At 55.3% G+C, this 12,659-nt stretch overlaps 1 protein-coding gene across 1 annotated transcript; it reads left to right on the forward strand.

Annotated features, from left to right (window-relative positions):
- Window positions 1-2,401: 2,401 nt before the first annotated feature.
- On the forward strand, window positions 2,402-11,161 carry LOC129505871 (translation initiation factor IF-2-like). The gene is made up of 5 exons (XM_055319177.1): window positions 2,402-2,485; window positions 5,365-5,594; window positions 6,695-6,979; window positions 8,303-8,399; window positions 9,837-11,161. The coding sequence occupies exons 1-5, from the start codon at window positions 2,402-2,404 to the stop codon at window positions 9,903-9,905; spliced, it is 765 nt and encodes a 254-aa protein (XP_055175152.1). The 3' UTR covers window positions 9,906-11,161.
- Window positions 11,162-12,659: the final 1,498 nt, after the last annotated feature.

A 12,659-nucleotide genomic window follows, 5' to 3' on the forward strand; every position in this document is an offset into this window, starting at 1 on the left:
GATCCGGGAAGACTAGTAAAAATCAAGTTATATAAGGATTAAGTGAAAGAAAGTACATAAAGCATAATTAACTCAGAGCCCAGCCCGCGATAAGCACTGAACTATGGGTAGCTTATTATGATTTAGTGTGCAATTTCCTCTTTCCTTCACCCCTTTGAACTTTAAGGGCTCACAATCTACTTGAGAATTATGATAGAGTCATTCATCATTCCACAAACATGTATCAGATTCTTCCTGCGTATCAGGTAAGTTAAATAATTTCAGGCAGTGGTGATCATCATCGCTAATGTTATTCAGGTCTCAAGATGGGCCACGTACTGTGCTCCGTGTCTCACCTGGCTTACCTGGCGTCTTTCATTTGATCCTCACAACACTCCTGGGGAGAAACAGTTACTTCTCCCACTTTATAAATGATGAGGCTGAGGCACAGTAAAGTTGAGTGACTTGCTCAGACCACACAGCTAGCCAGTGGGGGGGGGGCGCAATGTTTGACCCCAGGGAGTTGGATTTCAGTGGACTGTTTTTTTTTAATTTCCTTTAAGATTCTATCTATCTATCTATCTATCTATCTATCTATCTATCTATCTTTTATCTATTTATTTAAGAGAGAGAAAGCACAAGCCAGGTGGGTGTGGGTGGGTAGGTGGGGAAGGGCAGAGGGAGAAAGAGAAGCAGATTCCCCATCGAGTGACGTGGCAGGGGCACTGGGGCCTCCATCCCAGGACCCTGGGATCACGATCTGAGCCGGAGACAGATGTTTAACCCACTGAGCCTTCCAGGCGCCCCATTCTCCATGCTTCGTTGTTTTTGAATGCAACCGACCTGTGCCTGAGTTATAACCTACAGAAGGGGCGGGATCATCAGGGAAGGGTCCTGGGGAGGTCAAACTACAAGTACAGCCAGGATTTTCTTGCTTCCTTTCTCCTCCTTCCTCCCATTCCCTTTCTAGCTCTGAGCTCTCAAGATGGGAGTGACATCGGGATCCCAACACTTTTGTGTGTTCAGAGCGCCTCATCAGCTGGTTTGAGTCCTCCCTTTCTATCTGGGCCCACCACTAGCAGGGGGAAGGAGGGAAGGAAAAGAAAGAGAAGACCCATTAAAGCAACCAATAGATAATTAGAAAGTGACTATTTTGCCATAATGCAGCACAACAGCAATAAATAAATCAATCACCTGGGGGGGATGGGGGATGAGTTTCCTATAATCAGCTATTAAAGGCTTGTACCACTAATTAGTCTATTAATTAGAACTGTTCTCGTCCCTCCACATGTTATCAGCCTGCCAAGGCAAAGAAAACTCAGCCCCAGGGGCAGGAGATAAGAGAAGCAAGAAAGACGGAAGTAGCAGATTCAAACAGCTGGGCATGTGTGTGTTTTAAAAGCACAGTTCTTAGTGCCCGGGGCAAATCCACCTGCTAGTAGGAAAGGAACGTTTATCAAAAACCAAAGGGCTGTTGTCTTTGTTGAGCAGAAAAGGAAGAAACGATTTAATCTTTAAAGAGAAAAACCACCGTAACCACACAAGGGGATCTGTGAAGGGCAGTTCCACTGGGTGGTTCCCTGGGGCACTGGACACAGTGAGAAGCAGGCAGGCTGAGCAGAGGCAGCCTTATCAGAAGATTCAGGAGCCCGGTGCTCCCCCGCTTGAGGCTGAAGTGGGCTAAGCTCGGGCAAACTAACACATAAGGAGTTCCTACTACGTGCCAGGCACCACCTCTGTTCTTCACGTTGGCAACATCTTGTTTGATGATTTCACCGACATTCTTAGAGCGCCCCAGAGTTATTTCTGGGAGTTCTCAAAAAGGAGCCCCATGGGAGCCCTCATAGCTGTGGCCACCAGAATACGGTTGCTCAGCTCTTCCTCTATTCTTCTGACTCTCAGTGGTCCGTGCCTCCTGCCCACCAAGAGCCTGAAAAAGCCTCTCCTCATGGAGGCTGACCTCTCATCACGGAGGCCGGCTCAAAGGGCCCAGAAACTCACAGGTCATCCTGGAACAGCTCAAACAGGCGCTGAGCTGCTCAGTGCTCTCCGCGTCCCCAGGAGAGGTCCAGCAAGGAGGACTGTGGCATTTCAGACTCCTTCCTTCCCTTTTCCAGCTCCTCTGCTCCCATCCACCCTCCCCTAGCTACCAAACTGCCATTCCCATGCACTCAAATGAAAACTAGCAGACACAGAGTGGGGTTGTCGGAGGCAGGTGTCTCCACTAGCAACAGCCCACCAGCAGCTGTTAGGTTATCTTGTTTAATCCTTGGAACAACCGTGTGACAGCTATTATCAATCCCGTTTTTCAGAATGGGGGACCTGTGGCTCAGAGAGGTGAGATCATTTGGCCAGTCTTCCACAGGCAGTGACAAAGCACTTAGCAAGAGCTCAGTAAACATTTGCTGACAGAATTGGAAACATGGAGATGGAAGATGTCCAGTTCGGGGGGGGGGGACCTCGGAGCTCTCAGGGGTCCAACCGTGTGGTAAAAGGGGGCTGTCAAGTGAGACAACACTCCATAGTGACAGAAGAGCCAAAGATGGGGACTATAGAGTCAACCTCAAGGTCAATCGCTCCCTTCCCCACTCCTTCCTGCCCTAATACCTGTTGTTATACAGTTCACTTTCTACCAACAATGCATTACCCCTCCCTCCCAAAGAAAGCCTTTCAGAAATGATAAGTGGTGACACTTTCCAGCTGCATGATGGTCAGGAGGTCAATATGTATGTGTCCGAACATTGCTTTCTCCTTTGGGAGTGAGAAGGAGGGGCAGTGGTGATGTAGGAATGGGGAAAGCCTGGGCTTGGCGGCCAGTGACCAGCCTCTGTTCCCTGCCACCTAACTAGGTGACCTCAGGCAAATAGCTTTGCATTATCTACCTTTAGTTTCTTCGTATGCAAAATGGGAAATGTCAGCCGCCTACCCCCAAATGTTATTGTGAGGATTAAGTGAAGTAATACAACCCTACTATTATATATAGAGAGAGAACTTCACAATTACAAAGTACTTCCGTATATATATCTCTGGCAACCTTCAGACGCTCAACCCTGGGTATTATGATCCTTATTTTTCAGTTGAGGAAATCAAAGACCCAGAAAGATCGAAACTCATTTGCAAACAGTGAGCAGTGCTATTGTTCAAAAGCAGGATGTCTGGTCCTACCATGTCTGACTTTCAGATCATGCAGCACCATTGCATTTGTCCCAGAGTCTCTCATCTGGAGTATGTGTCTTCTTCAAAGTTTCAATTCATTCAATAAATATTGGCTGCATTTCTGCCTGGCACCAGGTACTGAGGATGCTTTGCAGAGCTCCTAGTGTGGCAGAGAAAGCAGACATCACAGAACTAAGGAACAATACAGTGTGATGAACATTATAGCAGAAGAGCAGGTGACACAGGAAGAGACCATAGGGAAATCTGAAGAGCGCGTAAGCCATAGCCTCATACAAAAATCAGGGAAGGGCATTCTCAGCTCAAGGTAGGAAAGGGCATGGTGTTTAGGACCACTGAAGTATAGAGGGTAAGAGGAAAGCTACGAGAGAGGAGGCTGGAGGGTCAGCTGAGTCCAGGTTGAGGAGGCTTGGCAAGAGGGTAAAGGAGTTTGGACCTCATCCTTGGTACAATGTGGAGCTACCTAGGGTTTTAAGTAAGAAAATGATTGAAATCGTGGGAAGATTTTTTCTGGCTGGGATGTGGAGACTGGATCTGAGCCTGGCAAGACTGGAGGTGGGGAGAGCAGATAGATGGAGAAAAAGGCAGAAATCCAGGCAAGATATAATGGTGAGCTGAGTTCCAGATAGGGTCAATGGGGATGGAGACTGGACAATCTTTGAAACAGATTTAGGAAGTAAAACCAAGAAGTGGTGATTGATGGGGAATGCGCATGGAGAGGGGGAAGTGAGAGGCAAGAGTCAAGGATGACATTATCTTGTGTAATGGGTGTGTGATGGTTTCCCATATTGGATAAGGGGACTTTAGGGGTAGAGTATCTGCTTTCTATCAGGTGTATTCTGCAAGAACTTGTGCCCCAACTTTGCCAGGAACCTCTAAATCATGGCTCTCTCACCTGGAGGACGAGGAATGGACGAAAAGATCCTGCCACTTTGAGAATTCCCTTTGCCAGGCACGGAGTTGTGCACGTGGTAGCTTTATGCTGGTGGTGCATCAACAGGGAGGAGGAGAGGCGCTGAGTTCCTTTGGAGCAAAGGGATTCATCTCTCGGCCTCCTACCGTTCCCAAGGCAGCTTCCTTTTCTTTGGTTTTGAAGAGCTTTTGTCAAGGGCATACCATATAAGGCCCATTAGTATTTGCCGAGGGGGAAAACTGATCTTAAAAGAATTTATTATCAAGAAGGACCAATAAGACAACCAACCACAAAACCATTACGGTTCCATGTGTATAGTGTTACTAGCCATAAATGGCATAAAGAACATGCTCCCAGAAAACCGAGGTCCCAGATGGCACTTCGGAGTGGCAAAAATCAGAAGGAAGAGGCCTCTGAGGCGGTGTTACGGAAAAGATGGAATTTCTACAGGCAGAAATGTGAGCTTGGGGGTACAAAGGAGATATTCTGAAGGAGGGAGCACCACGATCAAAGATGGCACCAGGTACAGGTAGTCACCAGCTCAGCCCCCTGCCCTCTGAGGGTATCTGCAGGCACAATTCTTAAACTGGGGTCCACACAGCGCTTTGAGAAGCCTGACAATGCTCCGACTCTGCAAAAACTGTGTTTATATCTGCACGTGGACTTTGCTGGAGAGTGGGCTCACAGCTCTCCTCCAATTCTCAGAAGGGTCTGGATCTGAGAAAAGGTTAGCAAACAGCACTCCCCGTTCTCCCGAATTAGAATTTACAGGTGGGCTGGAGGCGTGTGTGCGTGTGTGTGTGTGTGTGTGTGTGTGTTAAAGAAGCTCGGTTGGGAATTGACCGGTCCATGCATGCATGCACACTTTGGGATCTTTCTTGATAGGCCCCAGGAGGCCTTGGAATGCTGGCCTCCCGGGCTCCCTCTCCCTGCCCTTTGCCCACGCCTGATCCCCGCCACACACACACACACACACACACACACACACACACACACACACACAGGCTGTCTACAAGAGTATCACCACCTGCACCACAGTCTCCACCGCCCTGGGAGAGAAATCAAGGAGGCAAGGTCAGAGGAGCTGGGGGGCGGGGGGGGGGGAGTGGAGGGGGGTTGGGTGGGGGGTGGAAATCCGGGAATCAGGCAAAAAGTCTGAATCGCCGTTGGAGATCGGGCGGGAGGGGAGCCGTCCTGGCCTGAATCTGGAGACGGGGAGTGGAGCTCTAGGGCCCCCGCCCCGCGGCAAGGCTTCGGTCAGATTCTGGGAATTTCCCACTCGGCCCGGGCTGCGGCAGATCTTCCCGGACGCGAGCGTGCGCTGCCCGCGGCGGCCGCTGGGGGGCGCTGCGCGGGGCCCGGAGCGTGGGAAGCAGCGCGGGCGCGCGGGCGGGCTGAGCTCACGCTCCCGGGCAGCGGCGGCGGCGGCGGCGGCGGCGGCGGCGGCGGGTCCGCAGCGGCTGCGCATCGCGCTCGGGGGCTGCGAGGCGGGCTGCGCGGTCCCCCGGGAGGGCGGAGGCCGCCGGAGGTGAGCGCGGGGCCCCGGCGGGGTGTCCGGCGTTGCAGGCGCGCGCGGCGGGCGGGGGCGGGGGCGAGGGTGCGCACCGCGGGCCGGGCCTGCGGACGCTCCCCGGGGACCCCGGGGCGCGGGGCGGGGGGGGGGCGATGCCGGGGCCGCGCTCGGCTCGTGCGCCCACCCCCGCTGCGGCGCGGCCTCGGGGTGCGGCGGCCCCGGCCGCGTGGGAGGCGGCGGCTCGCGGCTGGGGCCCCCCCTCCCCGGGGCTCCGGGGCTGCAGGGCTCGCCGCGCGGGGGGGGGGCGCAGGAGCAGCCCCCCGCGCCCCCGCCGCCGCCCCGGCCCGCTCCCACCTTGCATTTCTGGCTCCGCAGTGGGCGTGGTGCCCCTTTGCTGCAGAGGGGGCGCCCGGAGTTGAGGAAGGCAGTGGGGGAGGGAGGGCGCGGAGACAGGTGGTTGAGGGGGCGAGGGCTGGTGCGCCGAGGCTCGTGATGCTAATGCGTGTTCCTTTCTCCCCCCTTCCTCAGGGGGCGCGGAGGTGCGCGTGGAGGCGGCGGCGGAAAGGCCGGAGGCATGGCTCGGGGGAGGGCGGGCTGCGCGAGCTGCCGCTGGGCTCTGGGGCGCTCTGCTCAGCCCCCACCCCCACCCCCCAAATTACTAAAGTGGGTGGGGTGATGAGGGTGGAGGAGCTGGGGGAGACCCCAAGTGCCCCAAGTGCCCCCAGCCGGCCGCCTGGCTCCCCGTGCAGAGCCCGCACCCCAGCACCCTGCAGAGGCCGGGGTGGGGGTGGGGTGGGGTGGGGGTGTCTGAGCAAGCCCTCTGTTAAAGAAGCTTCAGCGCCAGAGTCAGCTCCAGAGACGGGGTGGGGGGCGGGGGGCGCTGGAGGTGAGGGGGAGCCTCCAAGCCTCTAGTCTCAAGTTCATAGATAGTGGGAGGTGGGGTCTGTGGGGGGGAGGAGGACAGGGCAATGTCCTTAGGACCCCCTTCCTTCCAGCTTTTCAGGAGCCGCACACCAAGTTCGGGATTTGGCATTTGCCAAATGTGCTGATTTCTTTTTTTTTTCTTTCCCTTTCGGTTTGTTTTGTTTGTTTGTTTGTTTGTTTGTTTGTTTTAGGGGAGCTGCAAGTGACCGAGCAGAGGGACGGCCAGACCGACCGGCCCAGCCAATCCTGGAGCCGCTGCAGTACTTGTGGTGCAAGGACAGAGAGGAGGGGGCTGCTGGCTCGCAGGCTCGCAGGCTCGCAGGCCCTCCGGGGCCCGGGGCCCCCTTGCCGGTCCCCCGTGGGAAGGGCGGCCTGGCACCTGAGGTGGCGTGGACGGAGGCGGCCGCGGGCCGGGGTGGTGATGGCGCTGCAGCCCCTCCCTGCTGCCCGGCGTGGGAAGAAGAAAGCAGAGCCAGGCAAGTCTCTCTCTGTGTCCTCTGGGGTGGAAGGAGCAGGTACAGACAGGGCTGGGGCAGCCGGGGCCTGGTGTCGCTTTGGCATTGGTGAAAGGCCTTTACCTCCAGCCCCTCGGGTTTGGTTCCACCCCTGGCCTGTCCCTGGCACTCACCGACTGTGTCTCTGTGCTTATTGGTGCCACCATGTTATATAACGCTTATATAATCTCCCGGGGCAAGCGCCGTGTCTCCTCCGCTCTCAGGGCACGCTGACACTGTGTCCCTGTGGGAGGCAGGAGCTGTAGAAGCTTGCGGGTGGACCTTACGTCTGGTCCTCAGCCTGGCTCCTCCCCCCGATCCTGGGCAGTGGAGGGAGAGAGGGAAGACGGGAGCCCATCCGCACCAGCTAGCGGGGGCTAAGAAAGAAGAGTTGACTGGGTGGCCTCCTCCTCGCCTTCTTGCTTCTTTAGGCCCCCTGGCCCAGGGATCTGTCTGGTGGAATGGATGCCATTCTTGTGTTTTGGGGCCGGTGTTTGTTCTTGGGGCCCCCTGGTGTGGCACATGGGTGTGGTGGGATGACCCCTAGGATGATGTAGTGGAGGAAACATGGTGTACATAGGCTTGGGTAGAGAGAGGCAGAAATTAGCCGTGCTTTGAGGTTTTGAACAGAAGTGACTAGAAGGATGGTAGTGGCGTTATGAGAAATTTGGAGTAGGCCTAGGAGCTAGGAGATGGTCAGGGAAGGGTGTACAGGGAAGTGGATCAGACAGCAAAGATAAACATGGTGTTCTTTTACTGTACTCTCCACTGGGCTGTCCCTGGTTACCAGGGCAACAGAAGCAGTGATGAAAATCATGCCTTTCGTTCAGTGGAAAAATCTGGCTCCTCCTCCCGCCTCTTCCTTCTCTAATCGCCTGCGACCCATTGGGAGGTTGATGGCTCCAGGGATCAGAGATCCCAGTGTATCCCCATCAGGTGCCCTGTTCCCCCATTTTTTAATCATCTCGCCCCTTCCTGTCTCCCTCATCTCTCCCCCAGAGCTCGGCAGTTGCGCAGGACTTGGAGTGGATGGAGGGGGAAGGGCACGGACGTCATCGCAGGGCAGGGCGAGCAGAGCGTGGGCAGAGATGTCGATGCAGGGAATGACTGGCGCACGAGGAGGGTCAGGCGTTGATTAGCTAGATGGCGCTTGTTTCTAGGGTGGTAGGAGCTGGGGGTGGGAAGGGTGGGTGAGGGCCTGCAGAGCCGGGCTGCGTAGGCTTCCCCGTAGTAGGGAATAGGAAGTCCTCAAGGTTTCTTTTGGGGGTCCTGGCTCCCCATAAAAGCAAGCGTTCATTCATTCAGCAGATACTGGGTACCAGCCATGTTAAGTAAGGTTCTGGGAGCTGGGAAGACCGGACCGGGCCTTGACCTTGAAGACATCGAAATAGATGGGAGGAAGGTAGGTGTACAGGGGAGGATCAGCCTGGCTTTGTTACAAGCCTGGAATCTGGGGCCGCAGGCGGGAGACTGGCGGTATTCCAGACTGGAGGCGATGGGTTTAGGGTGGAGCCTGCGGGAATGCAGAGGAAGAGTAGCTCAGAGAGCCACTTTGGCTTATGGATGGGACATGGGCAAGAGATGGTGCTAAGATTTTGGGTCTGAGTGATTGACAGAAAAATCAGGATTCAGACTTCTTCAGGGGCATCATGTTTGATTTGACTTCAGACTTCCTGTCTTCAAGACCATGGCAGGGTGTCCAGATAGAAATGTTGATGGTCAGGCATATAAAGTTTGCAGTGGAAGTCAATCCTGGGAAGAAACTTGTAGGAAATTGTGTTACGAAGTCTTGAAGGTGCTGGGTTGCTAAGAACGTATCCAGGGAAAGAGAGCGAGCCCGGGGCACAGGGCATCGGCCTAGATTGGGTGAGGCTGTATGTCACGTATTTGTTTAGGATCCCAGTGCTCGCCCAGACTGCTGGACCCGTTTCTGCTAACGAACACCCATGTGTGCTACCAAACCACACCCATTTTTGAAGTTCAGGTTTCTGTTTAAGTTTCCTTCTCCCTAGTAACTATGTCCAGGAGGACGTGTCCCGGAAAGGTAGCCCTGTGCACTTACTTCTCCAAGCTTTCTCCTGGCCCTTTGCTGTACCAGCCACTTAGAGATTACTGAGGGGCCCCAAGATGTGCCTGTAGAGAGGTGAGCCATAGGTCCTTAGCCTCCCCCAGGAAGGCTGTTCCGGCTTTCCCGGTCATCACTCTAGAGGTACTAGGGTACCGGACAGAGGGTGTCAGGAGGCTTTGCCAGCTGTGTGATCTTGGGCGAGGTACTCCCCTTTTCTAGGCCTTAGAACCTAGTCTAAGAGGTCTGGTTTCTTCCACCTCCGAAGCCTTCAAATTTGACATCCAAAGCTTTTTTCCACCTCTGTCCAGGCTTCTGCTACGGGCCAGGCTTTTGGAACAAGCCACCCAGATTTCTTTCACGCTTTGTGGGAAGGAGTAGCAGGATGGAGGCCTGGTCTCCAGGGTAGGCCCCTGTCTCCCGAACGGGTGGGAGCCCTTCTGAGGGCGTGTGGCCCCTGTTCCTCGTGGGAGTGTAGAAATGCCGAAAGAGTAGGTTTTCCCAGTGACCAAGTGTTGGCAGACTACAACCCCTGGGTCAGACCCCTCTTTTGTAAATAAAGATTTATTGGAACCCAGACTTGCTCTTCGTCTCTGTACGAACTATGGCTGCTTGCCAGCTGCGTAGGTGTAGCTGAGTGTCTGCGACAAAGACCCTGATCGGAAGCCTGAAGTATTTACTCTCCTGCCGTTTAAGAAAAAATGTGCCCTAGACCACCAGAGTGCTTCCGTCTCCACTTGGAGATGCTGACTGTGGCCATTTCCCATTCCTGAGGTTCTTGGAGGCTCTGCGTTGGACCTGCCTTCGTCTTCCCACGAGAGACCGGTGTGGCAGTTGAGATAGGAGCTCGTTGGAGTCAGCCCAGAGATCGCCGTCCCGTGTCTGGGAGATCCCGTTCATTTCGGCCCCCTCCCCACAGCCTTTCCCTGGTGCCCCTCTCCAGGTCACCTCTTGGAGCCTGGTGACCTGAATTCCTCCGTAGCGCCGGGTCGTGGCCTTGCTGTGACAGCCGACGCTCCCTCTCTTCTCATTCTGATTCCCTAGCTAGGCCTTGCAGAGCAGAATGGACCAACGCACACCCCGTAAGGAGGACAGGCTGGTTGGTTCCACCGGGTCCTGCAGCGTGTTTCCCTTGATACCTTCGCTTCGTCACTCTTCCAGCCTCACCGCCCCTCTTAGTGCCAGGGCCCCCGGAGATGCATTCGCGGAGAGCCTGCCACCAAGCCTCGTTTGTCTGCCTGAGCCTGGCACTCCTCCACTCTGTCAGAACGGGGCTCTCTGGCCTGGAGCTTGTGGGGTGTGTGTGTGTGTGTGTGTGTGTGTGTGTGTGTGTGTGTCTGTGTTGGCTTGGATGCGGAGGCCGTATTCAGGATTCTCGTGGCCAGCCTTCACGGTGTCCTCTTCCACACTTTTGACCTTGGTCCTCCAACCAGAGTTGTGGTGAAACCCCTGGGTAGGAGCAGGAGAAGCCACCCCCCTCCTTACTACCGGACGGCGGCCTAGCAGTTGTGTCACTGCTGGTCGGGGCTGGGATAGGAAGTGAGGTACTTTGGTGGCGAGAGGAAACCACGTTCTGTGAACCGCGTTGGGGGGTGGGGGTGACTGAGGTTTATTCCCATTGCAGCTGGAAAGGAGGAGGCTGGCAGTGGGAGGAGGGAGCAGACAACCCAGAATAGCAAAGAAGACAGAAGCTAAGCGCACTCAGAGCTGCTTTTAGCTGGTAATGGTGAGCCTGGCCCTAGGAGTCTTACTTCACACCTCCCTACACACATTTTCCCCTGAGGCTGGCTCTCTGGCTGTTCTCACCCCCCCCCCCCACAAAAAGAAAAAAAAAAGATCCTTATCAAAAGTTCTCTCTAGACCCCCCTCCCCCGGAGGGGGCTCAGGTGGTTAAGCATCCACCTTCAGCTCTGGTCACCATCTCAAGGTCCTGGGATCCGGTCCCACTTTGGGCTCCCTGCTCAGCGGGGAGTCTGCTTCTCCCTCTCCCTCTGTGCTCTCTCAAATAAATAAATCTTTTAAAAAAAAAAAAGTCCTCTCTAAATACCTTTCATCTGTAGAACTTAGGGTGACCCCGTCCTCCCTGAGCTTGAACTGATGTTGACACAAGTGCAGTGACTTGGGGAAATATTTGTGTACCAGACACTTCTGTGTAGGGCACTGTGTGAAGTTCTCAGGCTACTGAGGAACATTCCGGATTCACAGTCTGGTCAGGAAGGCGTATGGACAGTTGAACCCATGATAATATGATCTGTGCTAGAACCCAGGCTTCAAGAGAGCCCATGTGTTGTCGGTCCTGTTCGGTGCCATCATCAGGGCGCAGGGGATTGTGCTTGGCATGCTGTAGGCGCGCACACGTTTAATTGGTTGACCCGCCCGGGTTTGGTGTGTCCTGGAGATGGGATCTGACTGGCAAGTGGAGGAAGAGGGGAGCTCACAGCGGCAAGCGTGGCCAGTTTTGGGGGGTAAGGGGGAAAGATGGGACGTCCCTGGGCATCCTGGTGATGTGACGGACAGAGGGTGTGGAAGAGGGAGTCCTTGGGCGTCAGGGAACCATGAGCCAGGAAACGGATGACCTGCCACGAGGGGGCAGGTGAGCAGCACCCCACATGGTGGAGAAAACGGAGGGCTGGGGAGGAAGGGAGGCCAGGGGGTGGTGAGGCAGCTGAGACCGGGGAGGGAGAGTGGGAACCAGTGGGAGGGAAAGCGCGGTGGAGTCTCCAGGCCCCAGGGGGTGGAGGCAGAGCTGAAGCAGGTGAGTCCCAGGTGAACACGATGGCAGTGACAGAGAGGCAGGCCTGGGTCTTGGAGACCACCTGTCCGGGGGTGGCCCCACGATAGCACGTTTCCCTGCGGTGGGGCAGGTGTGAGGAGCCCAGATCATGGTCACTCTGTAAGGTTCTTTCCAGGGAACTGTTGGTACAAATATGTGTGTGTGTGTGTGTGTGTGTGTGTGTGTGTGTGTGTGTGTGTGTGTGTGAGGGTAGAGGAGTAGGAGAAGGTTCCACATTCTCATCACCCTGCTTTCGACATGTGGCCCCCCACTTCGTTTGTGCCGCACCCACCCAGGCCTTCCTCCTCTCGTGCATTTGTTTACAGCGAATCCCAGACATCGTCTTTCATCCCCCCCACCCCACCCCCAGTTCTCTACTGTGGATCTCTTCAAGCCTAACTCCGTCGTCGGATCACCCCGATATCCTCCGGTCACCCACCTGGCCCGTGTTCCCGTGTCCCTGCTGGTCTCCATTCTCGAACAGCTCTGTGGGAGATCTGGTTCCAGACCGAGATCCACGCACCGCGTGTCGTTGATGATCGATCTCACGCTGTCTGTTAACAAAGATCATGGACACGCTTATTACAAGAGCTTACGTTTGGCGGTTCTCCCTGTTAGGTTCACTCAGCAGGCCTGCTCGGCCTCCCTCCCGCCGCCGCCGCCAGCTTCCCCGAGCTCTTTGGGACCCGGTGTGATCCCCGAGCGCGCCGCATCATCCCTCTTGTCCTTGTGGTTTAACACAGCTGGTCACTTGCTCCTTCCTTCAGGAAGTGTTTCTGGGGAGCCCGCCGCACGGGGCACGCGGCTGTGAAAAGTCACGCAGT

This window comes from Nyctereutes procyonoides, unplaced genomic scaffold (genome assembly GCF_905146905.1).
Source record: "Nyctereutes procyonoides isolate TBG_1078 unplaced genomic scaffold, NYPRO_anot_genome, whole genome shotgun sequence".
Classification (NCBI taxonomy): Eukaryota; Metazoa; Chordata; class Mammalia; order Carnivora; family Canidae; genus Nyctereutes; species Nyctereutes procyonoides.